Here is a 25,138-nt window from a genome sequence, read left to right as displayed (position 1 = left end):
CCTTCTCAGTTATCTATCACTGTGTGGAGAAAGGAGACAGAGCTCTCTGCAGTGGAAACAGACTGTACAGGCAAACTGAACCAAGCCTCGAAGCTGGAGCTGTCATTCTTATTATTACTACTGCTATTATTATTAGTGCGCGTGGTTAGTACCGGCAGGGCAGTGCCTCTTGCCACAGGCCAGCCTGGCAGCCCGCAACTACCCACTAAATGTTAGGGGGAGGCCGGGACGAGGCAGATGGACCGCGTCGGCCTGAGTATCCAAGGTTGCGGATCTCAGGCAGCCTCAGTTTCCCGATTAGCGCTGAAGGGCTCGGGGCGGGGCAGGGGCGGGGCCGAGGCGGCCCGGCGGCCTGGGGTGATGCTGGCGCCCCGCCCCACCCCGCCCCCACGGGCGGGTCCCGGGAGTCTTAACGCGCCCCCGCGCGGTGCCCGGCCTCGGCCGCTGCCTGTCGCCGCCGGAGCCGCCGCTCCTGCTCTGTCCCTGCGCCCTCGGTGTTCTCCGCGTCCTCCTGCTCGCCCGGCTGCACCATGGAGGGCTACCATAAGCCTGACCAGCAGAAGCTGCAGGCCCTGAAGGACACCGCCAACCGCCTGCGCATCAGCTCCATCCAGGCCACCACGGCGGCCGGCTCGGGGTGAGTGCGGAGAGCTGGGCGCTGGGCCGGCGAGGGGGCCCGGTTTCCGGCCTGCTCCCTGCGGTCTTCCACAGCTGGGGTGCCGGCTCCATGTCGCGCTGCACGGAGCCGTCGCGAGGGAGGCGGCCGGGGGCGCGGTCAGATGGCGGACACGCGCCTCGCTGGGCCGGGCGGGAGGCGCCTTCCGCTGCGCCGCGCACCCTTGGCCCGGCTTCCGCCCGGTGCGCCGCGGCATCTCGTGCGGCTCAGGACCAGCGCTGCCCCTCGCCAGGCTCCCGCGCTCCGGCCGCGCCATGGCGCCGGGGACCGGGCTGGTAGATCGCAGAGTCGCCCCTCGCGCCATGCGGGGAAGGCCGCCACCTTGTCGCGCGCGCTCTGGCAGAGAGCCGGGCTCTGTGCCGTGTGCCCTGCACTCGGGGCCCTCTCAACCCTTTCCACGCCCCTGTGTGGGCCCCATTGTTAACAGCCCATCTTGCGAATGGGGAGCGCGAGGCTCCGAGTTTAAGGCAGTTTCCCTGGATCACTTACGGCTCGTGCTGGAATTTGACCCCAAGCTCTCCAACTGGAGACCGCCCAGTTTTAGCTCCTCAGCTTGCAGAGAGACTGGGCCCCGGCCTTCATTCCACTTCAAACTACCTGTCTCCTCTGCAACTTCACATTCCTGCCACCCTTGAATTGGGCCCGACTTTGGAGCTAGGCGACTTTGGAGCTAGGCGACTTTGGAGCTAGGCGAGGGCAGGCAGTGGGGAGAATGGTGACCACGTGCACGCTGAATTCTGGCAGCGGGTGTGAAGGAGAGGTCTAAGATCAGAGCTGGAATGGGAGGGCGGTGGGGGTGGGGGAGTGGAGGCTTGGAAGGCCAAAGGAACCTAACGAAGTTCTTGGGCCCCAGTGGCCCTGGTAGAATGAAGTCCTACTGGCAGGGACAGCCGCCAAGGTGCGCTTTCCCCAAGGCATGGGCAGGGACTCACCATCCCCCAATATCCTTTCCCTGCCAGTCCCTTTGGCTCAGAAGGTGGGTTAAGACGGTTGCTATTCCCAAGGAGCCTCCTCTGAAGGTGTCCAATGGTAGGAGCAGTGGTAAATAATAACCACCTTCCCATGGAGATGGCCAGTAGGGTGGGTAGTTGAGTGGGCCAGCCAGTGAGTTACTTGAACCTATTTACCTCTCTGTAAAATGGGAATTTTTAAATAGCAACCACGAACTGGGGGAGGTTTCAAGGATTCCAGTCCCTCCCTGGGGCCTGGCATTAGGCTAATTGGCTGTAATGATTTCAGAAATGTTCATGAAAAAATGTTGAGAGCTGGGTGGGGGTGTAATTTACAGGAACTTTTTCAGCCAAGCTGTGTGTTTAGAACAAAGACAGGATTCTAGCTTCTGGCCAATTTCACGCAATATATAATTAATAAGTAGGGTTTTTTTTTAACCTTCACAGTGGGAACACACTCACCTTTTGTGCTTTTAAATCATCCAGTTCTCAGAAGGGATTAGACCTCTTCTGGCAGGCCATTCTGCCCCACCCCCATGCACACTTTGAACCATCATCTCTGTTGGGACCTGTTTACTCTTGGTGCCTCCTCTCCTAGCCCAGCACTCAGTAGGTCTGCACATCTTATATACTAGCTCAGTTCTACTTTGTCCACTTTTCTTTACCACATCAGTGGGTTCAGGGGTCTGTTCACCCCTGCTCTGTGCTAGAAACTACCTGGAGAGACAGCAGTTGCCCAACTAAACAGTGTTATGCATCTGAGCATTTTACGTCGACCTGCAGACTACTAAGAGTCACTGAGAGCCAAATAGGTATACCTGGTATGACACAGAGCACCCTTTATTGCTAATATTGTCTTACACATTCTGAGAATAGCTTATGAGACAAATGCTCTTATATTCACATTTTGTCCACAAGGAAACTGAAGCTAGTATGTGAAGGGACTTGCTCAAGCTGGGCAATGGTGGTGGTAATGCCATGCTGCTCCCTGGGGAGCTCATTATCAGGAAGACTTCCCGGCAGGCAATACCAGGCCAAAAAATGGAGAAAAATTGGAAAGAGGAAAGTCAGGTGCAGCTGTGGCGGATGTCAGTCAGTTCAAGAGGCACTTTCAGAGCAGTGAGATAGTATTTACAACTATGGGGGAGCTTCCAAAGGGAGGGATTTTCCTTGGTGGACTGGGACTTAGGTATATGGCAACTGAGTTACCCCATGTTTACATTGTAATGCTTTAGGGAGATACTCACCAAACTCAAAAAGTATCCATTTGTGGAAAGAAAAAATAAAATAAGATACAATGATTCCTGTGTTTGTGTATATAAAAGAAGCGGGAAAGAAATACTTGGAAAACTTATTTTTCAGATGGAAGTAACATTACAGTGCAATCCCTGTTACCAGGGAGGTTTTGAAAGGTGTGTGCCAGGAGGTGGGTATGCATAGGAAATAGTAAAGGAAGATGAGGCCAGTGTTTTTGTCCCCACGTATTGTAGCCCACTATTCCTTCAGCAAACTGAGAGAGGTCATTACCGGGAGGCTCAGTCCTGAGGCCCTGCCCAGTCCCGGTGGCAGTTACAGCTGAAATGACTGTGATGTCCCCTTTTTAGAGCTTACGGCCCTGGTGGTGAAACCGCATCTTGGTGAGACCTTTTCTTGGTAACCCACAGGGGCTATACTCAGCATTCTTTCGGTGAGGAGCCAGGCTGTTGGCTCGGGATTCAGCAAAGTCCTGATTTCTCAGTAGCTTTCCCACCCCCGTGCCATCACTTCCCCGTGTTGGTGGACTTCACCAGTGAGGACACTGGCCTCTGTGTCAGGGGAGCTGGCCTGGAGTGGAGGACAGTCCTCACAGAGGGCTCTTTGTTGAGGCAGCACCCACAGTGGCCAGAGCTGCCTGGGGGTCATCTCCCTTCATGTGCTGAGGGAACTGAGGCAAGGGTCCAGTTCACCAGGCCTTAAACCTTAAAAAAATGAAACCTCGGTGGCCTTGTGAGAAGTGGCCTGGCCGCTGAGGCTAGTGGTAAAGATTTCCTAGTTCTCACTGACCAGGGCTTTTAGAAATGGTGCTGTGTCATATGTCATCCTGTGTCATCAGGATCAGAGCACACTATGCTTTTAGTAGGTCCCCATGGCCTTGACCCACAGCTCTGGGTGAGCACAAGTGACAGGAACCTAGCCCTGCTGTGTTCTGAGGAGCTGTGCCCTTGCCAAAAAGGCCCTTCCTATCCCAAGGCCTGTTGCCGCTTGTTGAAAGTTGATAGATAGGTGGTTTTTAAACTGGGTCCTTCAGGAGTGGGTGAATGGTGGGGTTCTGCTCCCCTGGTTGTGAGTTTCATATCCTGGTGGCTGATATGACTTTGCAGTGACTGGAAGTGGACCCCTCCTATCTATGCAGCACTGGCATTTGGGGGTGCATGGGCTGAGGACTCAGAGGACCCCTTCACGGCGCAGGCCCCTTTGGGTTTCCGGCCTCACGTAGGCCCAGCCTCTCTGGCCAGAAAATCACCATCTTGGGGCCTGTTTCTCCTTCCGGGCTGTCTTCTACCCCTGCCAGCCCTGACTGAGGCAAGAGCAGAGCCGTTGAGATTGCCCCAGCAGCAGCGTTTCCCAACTCGCTGTGAAGACACCTGCCTGTCCTGAGCATGATCTAACTCAGCTGGGCAGATGGTTATTGTTTCCTGAACCTGTTTCCTGAACCTGGGTTCCTTGGGAAGGGTCTGGCTGAGCCATTCTTGTACCTTCCCACGAGCTTTGGCCACACACTGGCCCCTGTCACAACCACGACCCCTGGACTTTGCCTCTGTAGACAAACTTCTTGTCACTGGAGCCGCATGCTCCAAAACCAGGAACTTCCTTGTTGCCACAGTCTGCAGCTTTTGGCCCCTGACTGGAGCACTCTCTGAGGGCCAGTGCCTGCCCAGAACCAGGTCCTCAGGTGGACTCTGCTCTTGGCCTGAATGGTGAGGTGCATCTTCTCAGAGTGGGTGAGGTTAAGGGAGATGGAGGGGTCTTTAGGCAACCAGTGGGTCTGGCTAAAGGAGGCCTGCTTGTCTGGGGCTTCTGGCTCAGACATCAGTTGCACTTGTGGCTGTGGCTGGATGGTGATCTCTGAGAGCAACATGGCAGGGGAGCATGGACACTGAACTTTCTCTTCTGGGCTCGTCGCACCTCTCCTTTAAAAAAAAATGGTTTGAATGACTCTGTTGAGGGTAATTTGCATTTCATAACATTTTAAGTGTACAATTCAGTGTTTTTAGTAAATGGACTGGTTTCAAATAAGTTTTCATCAATTTACCACATTTGATTTTAGGACATTCCATTGCCCCTAAAAGGCCACTTCGCTCATTTGCAGTCTCCTTATTCCCACTTGCACAGCAACCACCAATCTACTTTCTGTTTCCATTCATTTAACTCTTCTGGACGTTTCCTATAAATGGAACCCTATGGGATGAGGCATCTTTCACTTAGCATAGCGTCTGGAAGGCCATCCATGCTACAGCATGAATTCGTGCTTCATTTCTTTCTTTTGCCAAATAGTCCATTGTATGGCTGTACCACAGTCTGTTTACCATTCATCAGTTTTTCTTAACATTTTGCTTTTGTCTTGGCCCTTCTGATGGTGGACCGTGTGACCCTTCTGTGGACCTTAATGGTTTTATCCTTAACACGAGGAAGAGGTTATATTTAATCTGAAGTGTCAAGAGCTAATATTTACTGAGCATTCCTGTTTTTTGTGCCAAGCTCTCCACACACACTACTGGTTTCCCCTGCTTTCCACTAGTGGAATGCTCCTGTTTAGTATGATTTGGCACTTTGTGTGCGGGGCCTGGGAATGTTATCATCAATTTATACGAAAACATTTTGAGTGTTCCCAGACCCCCAAAATAACCTGCCAAATCATAACAAATAGGAATGTTCTATTTGCAGATAGCAGGGCCGGGGGGGTGGGTGGGTCTGTGCCTCATCAGTCAGGGTCTGTTATTACTACCTGAATTTTACAATAAGGAACCAGGCTCAGAGGGGTCACATTCCCAGGGTGGAATCCCTGTGCACTCACATTCCCTGTGCACTCAGTTTATGCCAGATGCTCTTCATCTTCAGGACTAAGGATACAACAGTGAGAAGATTCCAAGGCCCTGCCCTCTTGCTCTACTGCACCTTGAGTTGCAGTAGGAGAGACAGGCAGTAAATAGTTAATGTCAGGTGGTGGCAAGAGTGAGGAAAAGAAGAATTATTTGAGATAGTGTGCCCAGGGAGGGCTTCTTGGAGGAGGTGACATGCAGAACTCTGAAGAACGCAGCTGAGATGTGGAATCAATCTTTTCTAGGCAGAAGCTAGCTAGGGCAGTTCAGGGAACAGGAAGGACAAGGGCTGCTTCTGAGGCTCATGTAGACCCTAGCGTCATAGGAGTCTCACCTGATTATTAAAAAATAAATAGGTGTGTAACAGAATAAAATATAACACATATGTTGTAAAAAATGAAGCTGTATGTCCCTATCACTAGGCTTAACCTAGGATGTTACAGTGCTTTAGAACTCCTGAGTGTCCTTCCCTTCTCATCTCTCCTCCCCCAGAGAGAACTACACTTTGGATTGCATTATTGTTCCATTGTCTTCCTTATAGTTTTATAACATGGGTATATGTTTGTCTGCAGCCTGGTCTTTTCTGTTGCACAGATGCAGTGTGCTTTGTTCACACATATTCATTCTCACGGCTGCCTGATCTTCTACTGTAAGATGATGTTGTAACTGATCCGTCTGGATGTGTTCTGGAGGTTTCCAGTCCAGCTGTTGCAGACAACTCAGGGACAGTCCCACGTGTGCCTCCTAGAACGTGTGTGAAATGTGCATGTGAGGTTCCCTGGGGCCTGGGGTCTATTCCTACGCATGGAGTTGCTGGTCTTTTGGGAATATACATCTTCAGCCACTCATTTGGTTTCTTCTTAACAAAAGAGTAACCAAGTCTTCTATTTCTTCTTGAGTTGGTTTTGGTGAGTTATTCTTTTCCAGACATTTTCCTGTTTTCAAACATATTTATCACCAGGTTATCCAGAATATTTTATGCCCCTGCTTCCATTTCTAATATCAGCCTCTCCTTTTGTCCTCTTCCTGCCTTATTGAAGTTTATTAAAGTTTGTCTTTTCTTAAAGAATGCTTTGATTTTTAAAAAATTATATATTTGCTTCCAGTCTAATAAATGTCTGTTCTTTATTATCTTTTTATGTTTTTTAGCTCACTCCATTTTTTTCTCCTTTGTATTTTTAAGCCTTGAGGGTTGTCTCAGTGAGGCTGTTACCAGAACTTGGCCTCCCTGGCCTTCACTTTTAAGAAGCCTGTTGGGGGCCTCCCGGGTGGTGCAGCGGGTTGAGCGCAGCGCTGTGAAGCTCTCTGCAGCCTCCGCGGCACCAGTTCAATTCCTGGCCGGGCAGGGAGATTCCCACATGGTGCGGCAGACCTCTCCTGTCACACCTGCTGCTCCCCTCAGCAGTGTACTTCGGTCCTTCTGCCTGTTCTGCTCCCCACTCTGTCTCTGGTGAATCCTCTCACTCTCCCACGCCTCTGGCCTGTACCCCAGTGCTCGTATAAATAAATAAATCTTTAAAAAAAAAAAAAAAAGCCCGTTCATTCCTGTGACTCAGGTCCAGCAATTGTGTGGTGGGAGGGGGCCACTTTGTGACTGGGAGCTGACATATGTCATCTCTGAAGATGGAGAGGAGTCTAGCTGGAGGGATGGCTTGGAAACATCTGGAAGAATGTGTGCCTTCACCTAGGAGGGGCATCTTTAAAAAATTTACTACATTTAGCTTTAAGCACTCTCAATACCAGCTGCATAGATTGAACTAATTGGGACTGTAAGTGAAGCAACTAGTAACCCCCATTATCACAGAGTCGGGTAATACTGTCCTGCAGTCCCCCACACCCCACCTGTCTCTAGCCACTTTGCGTCCATGACTTTGTCATACACAGTACCACGGTGGGGCCTCCATCTCCTGCCCCTCCTCCTGAGGTTGCAGGAAAAGCTCAGGCCCTGAGGCCACAGGCTCAATACAGTTTGGGTCCTGAAAACTTTCTAGTAGGTTCAGTTTATTTATTTATTTATTTATTTATTATTTTTTTTAATAGAGGCATGTTTTATTTATTTGTTTGTTTGTTTTGTTTATACATGCACTGGGTACAGTCAGAAGCGTGGGAGGGTGAGAGAATTCACCAGAGCCAGAGCGGGGAGCAGAGCAGGCAGAAGGACCGAGGTGCACTGCTGAGGGGAGCAGCGGGCGGCAGGAGGGTTCTGCGCGCCATGTGGGACCCTCCTCCGGTGGCCGGGGGGCAGCCGGGGATCGAACCGGCACCGCAGAGGCCGCGGGCAGCTTCGCAACCCAGCGCTCAACCGCTGCGCCACCGGGGAGGCCCCTAGTAGGTTCAGTTTAAAGGTAACTTGCATGTCCTATGTGCTCAGGTGCTTATAGTTTACAAAAGCCCTGTGTCGATCCTTGGCTTACTGCCTGCCTCAGCCTCACTTGCAAGTGGGCGGCACTGAGGAGTTTGGTATCTGGTCCTCCAGAAGATGGTGGTGGTTAGCGGTGACCTGACACTTCAAATTCATTATCTTACTGCTACCCCTGACATCTTCCCTTCCCTGCCCCCCATAGCATCCCCATTTACAGGTGGAGAAGCTGAGCCTTGGGGAAGTGAAGTTAAGTACTTGCTTGAGTCACACAGCTTCGGCGGCACCCGGGGACACTTGCTGAGAGATTTCTTTGGAGAAAACTCCCCAATGGAGTGGACACCTGGCCCCTAAGAACACTGATCCTATATGTTTTTACTTAACGGGTGTGAAGACAGGTCTGGCAGTGTGGCCGGATGCAGGCTTTGGAGAGATTAAAATCTTGCAGGCTTGCCCCATGAGCCTAATGAGGAAGGAATAAACCAACCACTTCTGCTATTTTTCAGTTTTCGGTATCCCTCGCGGATGATCTTTTCTCACCCACCATGTCTGCTCGGGCCTGAGCATGCTTCTGCCATGTGCAGCAAGTGCTGTACCACCACATTTATCCCCGGAGCCCCCCTTCCTGGTGACCAGGCAGGGATGTCACCCTGATCACAAGGCAGACAAGCGGAAGGAGGCCCCGTGCCTGCCCCTCTCTGCCTTGTCACAGGGTCATGACTTCTGGAACAGGGTTCTGCAGTGACTGAGCTGCCCTTGGAGAGGGAAGGGCAGGAGGTCAGGCTGACTGGTATTGATTGGGATGTCCTCTAGCTGAAGTTTGGCATGAGGGACAAGGGACTTGGGTCCCTGCCAGGCAGAAAAAGTTTTCTCGTTTACATTTCCTCACCTCCTTCTTTCAGGTCTAGTGTCTTTTCCCCCTGACCAGGAGTTCATAGAAATGGTTAAGTATAAAGTGACTGCGTGCTGGGAGTGTGAGTATTAAACCAGCATGGACAGTTCTGGATTCCTCTACTAATGCGGCTGCGCTGGGAGTGACTCATCCCTAACCTGGTGGGGCAGGAGGGAGGCTCTGGTATAAACTCCAGGTGCTGCATGTGCCTTTGGATTTGACATTGGGCGTGTTTTAGCCTGAGGGACCCCACAGCAGCCTCAGGACTGCCCCTAGGCTGCATGGAGTGGGAGGTGGGAAGCATGTGACCAAGGCTGACTGACATCTTAAAACTTGCAGACCAGAAGGCTTTAGGGTTAGCCAGGAATCACAGCATGTCCTGGCAGGAACCTTTCCACTCCTGGGGGGTCCAGGGCTGGTTAATCAAGTGAATCCCAAGAGTCCTGAACCTGAACAAACCTCATCTCTATTATGTAAACTTTGCACTTTCTTCTGTTAGGTCCTTTGCCCAGTGGCAATTATTTGAACAAGAGGCTAAAAATGAGGGGGTTCCCCTTGACCCCTCCCCACTCCAGGGCTGGAAGGGAAGACTCTTTTGTCAGCCCCACCTCAGCCCTTGTCCACATGCAAAAGGGATGTTTATTTTTAACATGACTATTGCCTTTGTAGAAGATGACATTGTGTCTGCACAAAAGCATGGTTCCAAGTGGCTACACCGGCTCTGGAAATATACATTAAAAAAAATCTGCTAAGTTGCCCAGTGATGCTATTGGAGAGACTGAAGCCCCCCTTTTCAGTTTATTAATCCATGTGTTGAGGCTGCTGAGGGCCAAGGAGGTATGGTAAACTTCTACCAGCCCCTGCCCCTTACCCTCTGCCCCTGGCAACAGGGGACCAGCATGGCAGATCCTGGGCAATCCCAGCAGGATGTAGCTCACTGGTGAGTTCTTCTGACTCCTGCCAGGAGCCACGAGGAAAGGCAGGATTTGGCCTCACCCATACAGGCCAGCCTCTGGCTGTGGTGCCACCTGGACTGTTATGCATCATGAGAGGTCCCTTGGCCCCTCTCCTTTCTTATTCTTGTCCCAGGTGCTGTGAATCTGGGGTCTGGACTGTATGGGCCTGGGAGGATGTGACAGTCCCTGGTACCCAGCCCCATTGAGACCTGGTGTGACCCTCCCAGGAAGCAAGCACACAGGTCTTGCAGAGAAGCTGGGCCTGTCACTCTCCTTAGGGTGTCCATCCCCAGGTCTCAGTATGTGGACCTGGGCTGAGCCCTGTCCACTAGGGTGCAGGGTCATGATGTACGTGTTCATCTCTTTCCTGGACCACAGCCACCCCACATCATGCTGCAGTGCCGCGGAGATCATGGCTGTCCTCTTCTTCCATACCATGCGCTATAAGGCCCAGGATCCCCGGAACCCTCACAATGACCGCTTCGTGCTCTCCAAGGTAGGAACCGAGCATGCCTCCTGCCAGCACTAGGTGTAGGTGGGCTCTGGAGCAGTGAGAAGGTACTGAACATGTGTCATCTCCAAGGAGACCTGCCCCCAGTGTAAGCCCAGTCCCAGCCCGCCTGTCTCAGTTGCTTGTCCACATGCCCATTGTCTTGCTCTGTGTTGGTCCAGCTGGTATACTTAACCCGAGTCAAGACAATGGAAGCATTCCACCCATTTTGGGTGTTGACAGGCAGGACTAGAGAATAGTTTTGTGGCTTTCTGCATGTGTCTGTTAGTGCTAGGCCCGCACCACCTGAGCCACAACTTGCCTCCCAGGAGCCACTGCAGCAGGGTCTGGGTGGGGCACCATGTCCAGCCCTACTGCATGAGAATCACAGCCACAAACTTTGCTACAGACCCTTGAAATCCACCTGTTCCCAGACTTGGCTCCTGGCCTGGACTCTTGGGAGAGGCATGAGAGCTTAGAAGTCTGTCCAAGTCCACTCACTAGCCAGAAACCAGAGATTAGAGTGGCCAGGCGCCTGCTGGGGTTTGGCTGTCTGGCCTCACAGCTGTATTCCCCTGCACCTGTCCTGGTGCCCGCTGGCCTTGGCTGCGGGAACACTGGTCTGGAGAGGAATGAATAGAGGGGAGTGGCCTTCACTTGCTTTTTGCCCTGAAAGGGATCCCCTGGCCAGCAGGCTCAGCAGGGCACTATGTTATGGGAAAACCCCACAAGAATCAGCTCCTCTTGAGCCTCATGCCCCATTACCACCCACCCCATGACAGGGCCATGCAGCTCCCATCCTGTATGCTGTCTGGGCTGAAGCTGGCTTCCTGCCTGAGGCAGAGCTGCTGAATCTGAGGAAGATTAGCTCTGACTTGGATGGGCACCCCGTCCCGGTAAGTGTACCCCACTAGGAGCCACACAGGGCTCTGTCTCCACTTCCTGTTTCCCAAGGCATGTGGGAAGGGGCAGGGCACCCACTAAGGGGCCAAGGGTGTTGAAAGGTAGAGGAGTGTGTTGGGGTGAGGAAGGAAGGAGGTTTTCAGGGTATGTTGTATTCACCCCAAACTGGTGCATAAGGGCAGTGCCTTTGAAGGCCCCATCCAAGGGCGATCTGGGGGGACTGCAGGGAGGCCTTCCCCCCAAGCACCAAGCACCCAACTACCCTTCCATGCCCTCCCTGGCCAGATAGATGCAACTCAGGAGAAGAGGTTCATCAGGAAATACATAAGGGGATTGCAACAGGATGGTGGTTATACCCCCCCAATCTTCCCCACCCCCCAAGTGAAGGGATTTACTTTTTGAGGTGCTAATTCCTGCAGATGTTTGGAGTTCATGGATTACTATACAAACTATCACCCACCAGTCTGGGCACTCATAAGAGCCAAATGTTCTCTCAGTTTTATCACAAATTCTCCCAACCACTGTGTGAAGTAGGCCACCAAGTGGCTTCAATTTATAGATGAGGGTGAGACCCAAAGAGGTCCCCATCCAGCCGAGTTCTCGCTGCTCCAGGGTGAGGAGCCAGGATTGGAACCACACCCATAGTTGCTGCTGGAGAACTGAGAAGTCATATTCGGGGAGTCGTACCCTGGGGCCCAGCCTCCTGCAGACCCTGCCTGTGCTGCTGGGCTGCCATGACTGGGCACCCTGGGATGCTGGGAGGCCACTTTAGGGAATCACGGTTTCCTTCTCTTCCCCGTGAGTAACTGTAGCCTTCTGTCTTACAGAAACAAGCTTTCACCGATGTGGCCACTGGCTCCCTGGGCCAGGGCCTTGGGGCTGCTTGTGGGATGGCCTACACAGGCAAATACTTTGACAAAGCCAGGTAATAACCCCATTTTCCACCCCATCCTCAGTGGTTTGGGAGGGGAGGGCCAGCCTGAATCACTGGCCCCAGGCCCATCCTCTTGCCTGATGAGGCTGTGTAACATGCATAGTGACCTGTTTTGTCCTCACAGAGACCCAGTGAGACTGCTGTCAGAAGTCCCCTTTTAGATGAGGAAATGGGCTCAGAGGAGTGACGGGACCTGACCAGAGTCCCTTGATGGTGACTGCAGGGCCAGGTTCGCACCTGGAGCCCATGCTCCTAAGCCCATGCTCTTTGGCTGACCAATTCCTGTGTTACTCTAAGCCTGGTGCCTGGACTCTAGAAGTCTTGGGAGCCCCAGGCCCAGACCCTAGTCACTTATCTTTATCTTGGGAAAGGAGGATTGTATGTTCCGGAGAGTTCTGGGCATCCCGGCCTCCTCCTGTTAGCCAGGAAGAAACAAATACTGCAGTTGCCATGGGAGGGTGAGCAGCCTGACCAGAGCTCTGCTACCCCAGGCCCAGCGGGTCTGGGTGAGAGCCCCCCATGCAGACTTCAGCCACAGGCTGTTTACTCGGGTGAGATTTGGCCTGTGGACAGGTCTCTTTGTAGGATGGGTGGGCGGTGGTTGCAGGCTGTTAAGAAAAGAACTTGTCGTGGTCCCTTCTTTCCTTTTCCATTTGAGGGCCTGTGCTTGCTTGGTGCTCAGGACTTTATCGGTTTCACCTTGATAAGCCCCCTGTGGGCTGGGTGGTGGCATCAGTATGTTTGCCCTCTCACAGATGAGGTAACGGAGGCACAATGCTTGCCTAGGTCATCCAGTGAGTGTGGGAGGCAGGATTTGAACCCAAGGAGTGAATCCATAGGCCGTATTCATAGTCCCCAGGCTGCTGTGAGGGGCCTGAGAGAGGAAGAGGATGATGGGGGAGCCCTGCTCCTTGGTGAGGCGCCAGGAAGCTGCCTAGAGGAGGGGGCTGCTGGAGCTTGACCTGCAGGTGGCGGGAAGGCCCTGCTCTGCAGCTGCTGGCTTCCCCGTTGCCCTACAGTCCACCTCAGTGGCAGGAGAAGGGCCACAGCCAGGGCAGTCATGGCGTGTGGTGGTGACTCGGGGCCCACTGAGGACAGCCTGACTGGATGCTACACCGCAGTGAGTGCCTACTGTGTGCAAATTGATCCCCAGGGACAGGGGCCCAAGACAGCACTCCAGGTGGGCTGGGGCTGGGAGGACTTGCAGACCGTCTGACCAGTATCATTCAACTGCACAGGACTTACCTTCAGTCCTGGCTGAGCCGTGGGGCCCAGCTCAGCTGTGCCAGAAGTGATTGACCCTGAAGTGAAGAAAGTCACAAAGAATGGGATGTATGTTTAAGAGTTGTATTTGGCACAGAACCAGAGATGTGAGTTAATTATTCCCTACAGTTGCTTGAAATAATTCTCTATGAAGGGTCATTTCCTGACCCTAACGTAATAGAACAAGTCAGTGTGGGGAGCTGGGTTCCCAGCAGCCAGGGTGGCTTGGGGCCAGGGCTGGCCCAGGCCCAGGCCCTCCACACCATGGGGTGGTGAGGTGGGTGAGAAGGGAATGACTTATCAGGCTGTGCCATGCTCCCCAAGGTAGCATCCTGATAGAGCAGGTCAACCTCCAGTTACTGTCTCCCCAACCATTAACCAGGGAGCATACACCACATTGGCTCTTTCATTTCTCTTTTAAATATTTTTTTAATTATAAAATACCTGCTTGTCTTGAAAAATACAGAAAAGTATTAAAAAGAAATGAGCATTTTCCTTATTCTTAACCACCTCTCCCTTTTACATTTTAGTAACAATATATTTAGGTATTTGGTAACAATATATTTCCTCCATGATATTTTGACAAAAAAAACTTACAAATTTGTCATCTCTCTATTTATACAATTTTACATATGTTTTTTAGAAAATTGTAAACACTGAACATTTTCTCGTGACTTTAATTGTCAAAGGTTGGCTTTAATGGTGGCCTAGTGTTTTGTCTCCATGCTGTGACCCATTTAGGGTGACCCTGTTTTGGGACATTTGAGATGTTTCCCTAATACCTCTGCAATAAACACTGTTTAGGGTCCCATCTCTCTGAGGTACTTAATAACTGGCCATTTGCCGTCCCTACCCTAGATCGAATAGCTTCAGATGATACAGAGCCACAGAGCCACAGATTTACATCCAAGTTTCTGGGGAGTTGGGAGGTCCTCTTTCCTATCTTCCCAGGATCCCAGAAAGCCATCTGGGCCTGAGCCTATGCTGATTCCACCCTTGCCATAGTCTCACTTTCTTGGAAGTGGGGTGGGTCAGGGAGGGCGGCTAGTCTGCTTCCTTAGAATTCCTTTCTGGGGAAGTCCCATTTGTTCCCGACATGCCTCAGGCTCAGCCCTGTCAGATAAGTCATTTTGGGAAGCTACTGTGCCAGACCCAGACCCCTGGCAATGTGCAGGACCCAGCTTAAATTAAGCTGCAAAGTACAGGTCCCAAGATCTTCTTCTCCTGATCAGGGAAACAGGGACCTCATGTGGCAGAGGCCACAGAAAGGAAGACACTGGGCATCTGGCAAGAGGAGTACAGAACCTGCCCTGGCCGGCATAGGTGCTGAGTCATGCTGACTGCGCCGTGGCTGTCCTGCCTGCTCTTCAGTTGCCCAGCCTTGGCCTGCAACAGGAAGGCTTGAGCCCCATGCACTCGGCTGCTGCCAGCTTGAGGGCTTTGTCCTGCAGAAGGGCACCTGGCCCCTTTCTGAGCCCACGTAGACACCAGCTTCTCTCCCTGGAGCTCTGCCCCTGGGGAAAGAGGGTCCTCCAAGTCCTGCCTGTGTTCCTAGATGGCAAGAAGTTGACAGTCTGGGCTGGGCAGCCAGACCTGTATTTGAATCCCCACTCAGCAGAGATTACTTTCAGATAATTCCCTTTATCTTTGAGCCTGTTTCCTTGTCTGTATGTTTTGGGAATAACACCTTAACTGGAGGAGTTACTCAGCACAGGGCCTGGCATTAACCCTGCTGGAGCCCCTAGGTCCCACATACCAGCTTTGAATGGGGTTACAGTTTATGCCTGCTGCCTTTTAGCCCACCCCCTTTCCTCATAGCCAGGGATGGGATTGTCAGAGTCCCTGAATGGCTCTCCTTGGCCCTGCCTTCCTCCGGGACCAAGGAAGGTTCTGGTCAATGGGTAACTTATCCTGAGTTCTGTGCCTTTTACTATGTCATACCATCTTGCCAACCGTCACAGTCACTTGAGGGGTCACCTATGTTAGGGGCCAAGGCTCCTGGGGTGGAGAAAGGCCTGGCCCAGCTCTGGTTTCAGGAACAATAGCCTGGGGGAGAGCCCATCCTGGGAGACCTGACCCCAATTCTAGACCTTAAGTCCCCTCTGTAATGCTCATTCTTGCATCTGAGGCCTAGCCCTGAGATGCTTATTTTCCTCCTGCACCGATAGCCCCCAGTTTTCTAGATCTTAATGACCTGACATCTTGGAGCTCAGTAACTTGGCAGCCAGTACCTCTTTCTGGAGCTCCTGATAACTTCCTTCATAGCCACTTCCTCAGAGGGAGCTGACAGTACTGTTGCACGCCTGTTGCCCAGTGTATATGGCTGGTCCTTTACCCACAGGGCAGCCTCCTTGGGAGGGACTGGTTGGGAGCATGATGGGCCCAGGTGACAGTGGCCAGCCTCCAACCAGCACCCCCCATCCACAGCTACCGCGTCTATTGCATGCTGGGTGACGGGGAGCTGTCAGAAGGCTCCGTGTGGGAGGCCATGGCCTTTGCAGGCATCTACAAACTGGACAACCTCGTCGCCATTCTTGACATCAACCGCCTGGGCCAAAGCGACCCCGCCCCGCTGCAGCACCAGGTGGATGTGTACCAGAAGCGCTGCGAGGCCTTTGGGTATGTACGAGGCTGTGGACTGGGCACCCTCCCTCACAGCATGGGAGCCACCGTGGCAGTCCTGCAGGTACTGGAGGTTGAGGCCCATCTAAAGAAGGGCTCCCTTATTCAGTATTTGACTCACAATTTCAAACTTTGGGCACTTGGACTTAACGTGGCAGTTATGCCCTGCCGTGGAGTTGTGCACTATGGTCTGGTTCTGAGCAAGTTCCTTTATTGGGGGTGGGAGGGAGTATGTCTTAATGCTCAGAGTGTACACATAACATTATCTCACATGTCCGCACTTTATTCTTGGGTGAAGGGGCAGGAGATGTATAATGAGAGCCAGTCTTGCTTTGTGAAGGTAATCAATGTGTAGTATTGGGGGTTTGAGCGTCCGTCCTGTGGTCACCTCTTGCCCTGGCCCCAGCCAGCCTGGGGAGGAAAAGGCCCCGCCCTAGTGAAATAGATTAGGTTTTCAGACCTCTCCTCCTCCTTCCCCACATACTGCAAAGATCGGAGGTCTGCCCCAGTGGGTATCAGCCAGAGGGGCCCACATTTCAGTATCCCTCCCCTACTCCAAATACAAGCAGCTCCACAGGTGGGAACCACAGGCTCCGGGGCACTGACCTGGTGGACAAGACTGACAGAACTCTGGGTGGGGGCTCTGCAGGATTTGTGGGCCGAGGGGCCTCCAAGACTGCCCCAGCAGATGAGCCAATGACCTGGGAAGGTCGAGGTTGAATTGCAGTACTGATTACACAGCAGAGGTTATCTCTGACTGACCTTATGAGGAGAGAACGTGAGGAGGAGGCACTCTCTCTGTTGAACAAGGGAGGGCACAGAGCCCTCAAGGACCTTCCCAAGGCCATTTGGTGCTGGGGACTTGGACTGTCACCCCAGTATGTCCCTGAAGGCTATGTCTACAGCTGTGTGGCTCTGAAGCCAGATTCCTATGTCCCAGCTCTATCACTGACTTGCTCTGTGGAGCTTGAGCAAGTTGCTCCCCCTTTAGTGTCCTGATTTACTTTTCTGTTAAATGGTACAACAGCGCCCACCTGTAGGGCTATGCCAAGGCTAAAATGGGTTAATATGTAAGTGCCCAGTGCACCCTTAGTACTTGGGAGCTGTTATTTTTAGTACTGCTAATATGCCATAGAGAGCCCCCAAAGGAATTGGCTTTAAAGAAGAGGCTACCCTGTCCCAGGAGCTTCCCCTCCACGCTTGACAACCTGGCTCATTTTATAACAGCATGCACCACATTCAGCATCTGTGGGGAGAGCAGATGTTCCTCCTGAGTAACAACTGGGCCAAAAAATTCATCAGGAGTCTAATAGCAGACACTCCAAGCCCAGTGCTTTGTCTCCAAGGTAGCTTTCAGTAGGAAATGAATAGATCAGGAATGAAAAAGGCCATAAATGAACTAAGCTGTGAATTGCTTAGGAAAGAGAAAGGAGGAAAATGTGTTGAAAGGCAAACAAGAGGAAGTAAAATAATGTGAAAAGAAAAAATAAAACCCAAATTGGAAGGGGGAACATTTTTGTTTCCTGGCTCCTCCAGCTCTTCCAGATTGCAGCTGGGAGTAGAGCCAGGGCAGTCTTCCCTTCTTCCCCCTACCCGACCCTCCTTGCCGGAGGCCCTCAAGCCTGGCCCTTGCCCCTCACCTGCCCCCTCTGTCTCCAGCTGGCATGCCATCATCGTGGACGGACACAGCGTGGAGGAGCTATGCAAGGCCTTTGGCCAAGCCAAGCACCAGCCAACAGCCATCATTGCTAAGACCTTCAAGGGCCGTGGGATCACAGGTCTGGACTGGACCCTGGGGCTGATGGCACAGGGCTTGGCGGGGGGTGGCATACCTCTGAGGTCCTGTCTGGGAGGTGGCAGCCCTTGGCTGCCTTAGTGCTGGGGAGGCTGTGCTCCCTGAGGAGAGCCCAGAAGTGGGAGATGCCAGGGAAATGGAAGGGGCAGCACACCACCCTCCCCACAGTGAGTTCTGGGGGCTCTTCACTGGACATTGAACATGTAGACTCCTGGTACCACGATCCTCCTCCCAGCCTTCCCTGCCTCACTGCCAGAGCAGGGCTCTGCTTGCCTGTGACCACACAACTCCCATCTTCCTTTCCCCTCCCCAGAGGCCTGTCTTTCACAGTGAAGGCCAGGATCCCAGAGTAGTTTCCTGGGAGCTTCCATCTCACCTGGCCCTCTGCCTTCCTCTGACTGACAGGGATAGAAGATAAGGAATCTTGGCATGGGAAGCCCCTCCCCAAAAACATGGCAGATCAGATCATCCAGGAAATCTACAGTCAGATCCAAAGCAAAAAGAAGATCCTGGCGACTCCTCCACAGGAGGATGCCCCTTCAGTGAACATCGCCAACATCCGCATGGCCACCCCGCCCAGCTACAAAGTTGGAGACAAGGTACACACTCGGGGCTTCATGTCTTTGAACTGACTAGCTAGAGTAGGATTGCCTTGCTTCTCTGGCTCCCCAAAGCTGGGGCCAAGATGTACCTCCAAATGGGGAAGGGAGAAGGGGGATTACCTCAGGATAAGGAAGAACCCTAAGCTCTTATTCCCACCAGTTCCTTCATGGGGACAGCCAGCTTGGAATTACTGACCTGCAGAAGCTTAGAGAGGGCATGCACACAGCCACTGGGATCCAAGCCCGGGGGTGCTGCGTCCTACCCAATCCCTGCTCCATCAGGGCCTTGGCTGGAACTCAGGTCTCCCAGGCCTGGCAATAGCTAGGCAGGCCTGGTGTAACCCATGATTCAACCTTCATCAGGCTTGACTCCCAGGCTCTCAGTGGAATATTCCATGCGGAGTGGGCTGATAAGGGTGGGGAAATTGGGATATTAGGACATCTTTGTAGGTGAGACAACTCCAAGATGCAAGGGGCTGCAGGGGCTCTGGGCATTCATTGTACACAAGTTCCCCTTGGCCTCCTTGCAAACTGTGGGTTATTGGGCTTTCTCTTCCTACCTGGTCTCCTTTTCCTCTATAAAGGCTATGGCTCCCCCTAGAGGCCAAGCAGGGCCCGGCACAATGTGCACTTTCCACTTTCCTCCTGGCAGATAGCCACCCGCAAGGCCTACGGGCAGGCCCTGGCCAAGCTGGGCCACAGCAGTGACCGTGTCATTGCACTGGATGGGGACACCAAGAATTCCACCTTCTCAGACCTCTTCAAGAAGGAGCACCCAGACCGCTTCATTGAGTGCTACATTGCCGAGCAGAACATGGTGGGTGCCAGCTGCAACCGCAGGCAGGGCTGAAGGGTGCAGGGGCAGGGCTGAAACCCTCCTGCTCCTTTGGGAAGCCAAGTAGGTAATGCCTGGTGTATTCCAGTCCAGAGAGACCACAGAAACAGTTAGGGCCCAGCACTGACCCTTTAAGGGTAGGGCCAGGGAGTACCTTGCCAGGTGCAGATGTACAAGGCTTGGAGGTGCAGTGAGGAGGGCAGAATGCAACCAAGGTCTCCTGAGCCCCTTCTGTGCACAAGGCTCTGACCTCACCACCCTGGGAGTACTAAAATGAGAAACTCTGGGCCCCCAACATGCAAGAAGTCAGATCAGCTGCCCCTTGTCCAGAACTGAGGCTGTGACATAAGGAACAATTTTTTGTCCTGGTTTTCAAGACATCTGCACCCCCTGACTGAGAAGTCCAACACGGCTCACAGTCCTCTGAGGACAGGGCACTTCCTTCCTCTGGAGCCTGCCCGTTTCCATGTGCATCTGAACCTGATGTTGTCTCTGTGGCTTGTAGCCTTGACAGTTGGAGGGTCCAGACTAAATTCGCAGGGTGTGGGGGCTGGGGAGGGAGGGCTCATGTCAGCTGGTGGGTTGGAACCAGTCAGAGCTGCTGGGCAGGCTGGGGGTGCAGGGGTGGGCACAGTGAGGAGGGCAGAGGGTGCTTGGCAGAGGCACGGAAGGATGGGCAGTCTATGTGCTTACGAGACTGCTCTGAAAGGTTTGCTTGTTGCTAGGAGAAAAGTTCCCCAGGAAAGTCACACTAGAAGAGCTTTTGGGATGGTTATTTCAAATCCCAAAGGAGTTGGTTTTTGGAAATGGACTTCAGAGTCCGTGGGGGCACAGAAACCACCTGGGAGGAGGACAATTAGTGGTTGACAGGATGGCAGAGCCCCCACTCCCCACCTGGGGCTGACCCTGCCTTGCTCTGCCATCCAGGTGAGCATTGCCGTAGGCTGTGCCACACGCGACAGGACGGTCCCCTTCTGCAGCACTTTCGCAGCATTCTACACGAGGGCCTTCGACCAGATTCGCATGGCAGCCATCTCCGAGAGCAACATCAACCTCTGTGGCTCCCACTGTGGCGTCTCCATCGGTGCGTTTACTTGGGGCCAGGATGTGTTCACCTGTGATATCTCTGGGCTCCTGAACCAGGAGAGGAGGCGGGGGTGGGGCTGGGTTTCATTCCCTGGATGTCTTACTTCAACAAATCACTTCCCACACCCCAGGGGAAGATGGGCCCTCACAGATGGCCCTGGAAGATCTGGCCATGTTTCGCTCCATCCCCATGTCAACTGTCTTTTACCCGAGTGATGGGGTTTCTACAGAGAAGGCAGTGGAGTTGGCAGCTAACACGAAGGTCAGTCCCATGGCTGTTCATTCTTGGGGAGGCCGCTAGCTCTGCCTGGGACAGGAAGGGGTGTGCCAGCTGTAGGCATGGACTGTTCATTGCTGCCCCAGAGCGGTGCTTACTTTCCCCTTGAGTCTGTAGCTAGGTAGACCAGTCTAACAAGTTAAATTGCCAGGAAAGACACAGCACCTTCCTGCCCTGGGGGCAGACCTGTCTAGCTGATCACTGCATCTTTCCCCACTGAGAACTCCAGCACTTGACCTGCCCTCCCTGAGTTGGGTTCTCTAAGACGGAAAGAGTAAGCTGAGCAACCTGGCTGCCAGAGACTGGACAGGTGTGCACTCATGCTCTCTGAGGAGGTGGCCCCATTCGGAGGCACGTCTTCCTGGAAGAAAGGTCATTCTCTGTCTGGGGCTTGGGGCCAGCTGAAGGAGTGTTTGGAGAGGTGCCAGCTACAGAGGGCAAGAAAGTCCTTTTCCTGAAGCAGCCAGAATGGGTGACTGCAGGCACCACCATGGATGGGGCAGACAGGGTACAGGAGGTTTGCAGGTGGGAAGTGAGGGCTTTTCTAGAAAGACTTTGGATGTGCTACATCCTGTAATCCTTAGTTACTGTTTCGTCCCAGGGCATCTGCTTCATTCGGACCAGCCGCCCAGAAAACAACATTATCTATAACAACAATGAGGATTTCCAGATCGGACAAGCCAAGGTCAGTGTACCTCATGCCCTCGTGAGACCACCCCGTCAAGAGAGGCCTGAAGTTGGGGCCCACTCAAGGCCACCAGCCCCTTATCCTCACTTGTCCCCCTCCTGTCACCCCCAGGTGGTCCTGAAGAGCAAGGATGACCAGGTGACTGTGATTGGGGCCGGGGTGACGCTGCACGAGGCCTTGGCTGCTGCTGACCTCCTGAAGAAAGGTGAGGAGTCCTGGGGCAACAGCGGCTACAGTCCCTGCCTTGGGCTCCTAGCATTGTGGTGCCTCAGCCTGATGAGCAGACCAGTCTGTGGAGCCTGCCAGTGGGGCTTGAGTCACCACTCAGCTGGGTGCTGCTTAGTAAGTCACAGATAAACCATGCCTCAGTTTCCCTACTGGTCAAATGGAGACACTGTCATCCTCTCCATGGGGCTGTCCTGAGGATTAAATCAGTGTGACCTGGCATCACTGTCTTTGTGAGTTCACAGATGTTAGCTGCTCTGGGGAGACGGGTATCAGCCCCCCGTGCAATAGCATCACACTACCCATGTCACATTTCAGCGAGCACAAAGGAGAGGGTGGGCGAGGGGGTCCTTAGGAAACTGGCCTCGGAGGTGAATAGGAACTGAGGAACAACAGAGAAGCTCAGCATATCCAAAGCTCTGAGGCGCTAGAAGAGGCTGGTGGAGAGCCAGGTGGAAGGCTGTCTACAGGCACAGCCGTCTGGCTTGTCTATCTGAGAGGATTATCTGCTGGGCACCCTCATGCCTGCAGCCACTGCTCCCCTCCCGATAGCCCCATAAGCCCTTGCTTACCTCGGATCACGCACTTGGAACCATCCTGGGAGGATGGAGGGGAGCTGCCCAGGCCCCGGATGCTCTTAAATCAGGCCAGGGAGGCTCCCAGGAAATGGTGGGTTGGACAGGGCCAGAGGACAGATGAGTGGAGGAAGGGGACAGGCCACTCGGGTTGGCAAACATGAGCTCCACAATGGGACCAAGGGGATACCTGTCCCCCCAGGACAGGCTGGACTTGAGCTGTGTGCCAGCTCTCAGGACAGCCCCTGACCCCCCTCCAGGAGCCTGCCAAAGGGCCACAGCCCAGCCTTTTCCCCTGAGCTGAGCCCCTGCTCTTCCCCCCTCACAGATAAGATCAACATCCGTGTGCTGGACCCCTTCACCATCAAGCCCCTGGATAGGAAACTCATTCTTGACAGTGCCCGTGCTACCAAGGGCAGGATCCTCACGGTGGAGGATCACTACTATGAAGGTAACGGGACTGAAGCAGAGCCAGGAGTGGGACTGGGGCAGAGCCAGGGGTAGGGCTGGGCAGGGGCAGGGACAGCTGCCCAGAATGGCTCTGTGGAGCCCTCGCCACCCAGGAAGCCAAGGAGGAGTACACATTCCTGTTCAGAATGGAAAAGACAGCTGTGTCTCTGAGGTGGTTTATGGTTAAGCTGATGTGCGGGAGCAAACTGAGAAAGCAACACAGTTGCTGCCTTTCACGAGTCCTTCAGAAAGCAGCCCCTGAAAGCACAGTCCACCCCCTCCTCCAAGGGAAGAGATGGCCTTAGACTCAGTCACGTCCATAGATGACAACCCTCCAGAGGATGACTCAGAGGCCACATTTAGGTTAAGGGAAAAAGTGCCATGGTGACGAGTGATGTCTGCTGTAGCATCTTTGCCATCCTTGGGTAAGGGGATACACTCAAGAGGACAGCAAAGGGCCAAGGCCCAGCAGGGACTCTGGGGCCCACCCTGCCCTCCCTGAGGCCACATGCCCTGATTCACCTGCTTTCCTTTACACAGGTGGCATAGGGGAGGCAGTATCCTCTGCGGTGGTGGGTGAGCCTGGCATCACCGTCACCCGCCTGGCTGTCAACCAGGTACCAAGAAGCGGGAAGCCGGCTGAGCTGCTGAAGATGTTTGGCATTGACAAGGATGCCATTGCACAAGCTGTGAGGGGCCTTGTCACCAAGGCCTAGGAGGGCATGGGGTGAAGGTGCTGCACATTCCTGAGTTTCCAGCAAAGGTGCTCTGAGGTGTACTGAGGCGGCGTAAATATATGTTTTGAGAAAAATGAATTGGCCCCTGAAATAAATGTTTTCTTCTCTGATGTGGACACTGCCGATGATGGTTCTAGGGAGGAAGGGTGGAGGGGGGACTGGGGAGGTGGACACCCTTGGCCCTGGTGTCCCAAGGCCTTTGCCATCACCACCACTGCTGCTGGCCCAGTACCTCCAGGTGACACTGGACGGCATGCCGCTTGCCTTACCCCAGCTGGCCTGGCCCAGAGAAGCCCAGGCGTTTCTATCCAGGGCCCCTTAGGACCACCTTACCTCTGAAGACCCCACAACCCCGCATGCAGAAGCCTTCTGGTTTGAGGAGTGTTGATTGCTTATTGTCCTCTCCTTTTCATGCCCTCAACCATAGTTTCAAAGAAGCACAGGGAAGGAAGGAAACCTTCAGGTTCGCATCAGCTGCAGGGAGTCAGAAACAGTTCCAGTTCCTACCCAGCACTGAGGAGCAGAAATCCTCCTTAGGGCCTCCCTGCTGGCACAGGACTAAGTCTCAGCTCTATCAAGCTATCACCAGTCACTGCAGCATGACTTTGAACCCTGGCTAGGGAGCTAGCCCACATGGCACAGTAGACCCCTCCTGTCTCACCCGCTGCTCCCCTCAGCAGTGTATTTCAGTGCATCTGGCCGTTCTGTTCCCCACTCTGTCTCTGGTGAATCCTCTCATCCCCACACCTCTGGCCTGTACCCCAGTTCTTGTATGCATAAATAAATAAAAATCAATAAAAAAAAATCCTCCATAGCCATGTGCACAGCCATCTCCCCCAGCTTGTTAAAATGCAGACGTCTGGGCCTAGGCTCAGCTTTTGACAGCTGACCAGGAGTTCTGACATCACTGAAGAGGTTGTGGACCCAGCTCCAGCACCCATCCTCAGCTGCTATCCCAGGCTCCCACACACCTGGGACCACAACTTATCCCCTGAGCTCACTGCTTGTGGCCACACAGACCTTGCGCTGACGTAGGATAAATTAGTTCCTGGAAAGCGCTGAACACCCCTTGCCACTGTGGGGTCCCCAGCGACACCTCAGAGCCCTTGGAGGGGATGAGACTTAATTTGTAGACATCACCACTTGCCCACCTGGAAATCTAGAGAATGAGCGGTCTAATCCCAGTCAGCAAACAGGCACCTGGCCAGGTTTGGCTGTACCAGGAGTCTTGGGCCTGCATATGACAAGGCCATTTCCAAAGAGGCTCTAGCATTAGCTGGAGTCCATTGGAGGCTCCTGCACTGCAGGAAGTCCATGTGGAGGGGAAAGGAGAGGAGTTGTCCCACGCTCCTGCCTGGGACAAATGGGGTGGAGGAGGATACTTCTCAACCAGGAGCTCTGGGTTCTGGCATAATTAAGATGTCCTTTCTTAGGTAATCCAAAATAAAGACGGCAGTAAACCACGAAGGTCTGTAGGTGGCAGACCTGGGAGGAGGAGCTGGGGTGAGCACCACCTAGTGGTCATCCTTGGTGCTGTGATGCCTGGAACCCAGTACAGCAGTGGGCAAGAGGGCTGTTGGGCTGAGGACTTGGCAATAGCCAGCCTGGAACAGAGAAGAGTAGGAGCTGGAGGTGAAGGTGACATTACAGAACAACTTCAAGCCAATGCCTTTTGTGTACACACCTCATTTAGTCCTCACAACAGGATTATCCCCACTTTACAGATGAGGTAGAACTAAGAACC

At 53.3% G+C, this 25,138-nt stretch overlaps 1 protein-coding gene across 1 annotated transcript; it reads left to right on the top strand.

Annotated features, from left to right (window-relative positions):
- The first annotated feature begins 435 nt into the window (after nucleotides 1-435).
- On the top strand, nucleotides 436-23,472 carry TKT (transketolase). The gene is made up of 14 exons (XM_037530654.1): nucleotides 436-637; nucleotides 10,291-10,408; nucleotides 11,185-11,298; nucleotides 12,133-12,230; nucleotides 15,930-16,121; nucleotides 17,784-17,902; nucleotides 18,325-18,518; nucleotides 19,174-19,338; nucleotides 20,284-20,440; nucleotides 20,574-20,704; nucleotides 21,321-21,404; nucleotides 21,519-21,612; nucleotides 22,536-22,658; nucleotides 23,198-23,472. The coding sequence occupies exons 1-14, from the start codon at nucleotides 531-533 to the stop codon at nucleotides 23,371-23,373; spliced, it is 1,872 nt and encodes a 623-aa protein (XP_037386551.1). The 5' UTR covers nucleotides 436-530; the 3' UTR covers nucleotides 23,374-23,472.
- Nucleotides 23,473-25,138: the final 1,666 nt, after the last annotated feature.

This window comes from Talpa occidentalis, unplaced genomic scaffold, assembly GCF_014898055.3.
Source record: "Talpa occidentalis isolate TD23 unplaced genomic scaffold, MPIMG_talOcc4v2.1 talOcc4.10, whole genome shotgun sequence".
NCBI classification, from domain to species: domain Eukaryota; kingdom Metazoa; phylum Chordata; class Mammalia; order Eulipotyphla; family Talpidae; genus Talpa; species Talpa occidentalis.
This window is presented reverse-complemented; position numbering and strand designations above follow the sequence as displayed.

Excerpts from the sequence above, each read along its gene's own strand:
- TKT (XM_037530654.1), top strand. The coding sequence starts at position 531 with ATGGAGGGCTACCATAAGCCTGACCAGCAGAAGCTGCAGGCCCTGAAG. Across the intron at positions 19,339-20,283 it reads ACATTGCCGAGCAGAACATG|GTGAGCATTGCCGTAGGCTG; the intron begins GTGGGTGCCAGC and ends TCTGCCATCCAG. Across the intron at positions 22,659-23,197 it reads GGAGGATCACTACTATGAAG|GTGGCATAGGGGAGGCAGTA; the intron begins GTAACGGGACTG and ends TCCTTTACACAG.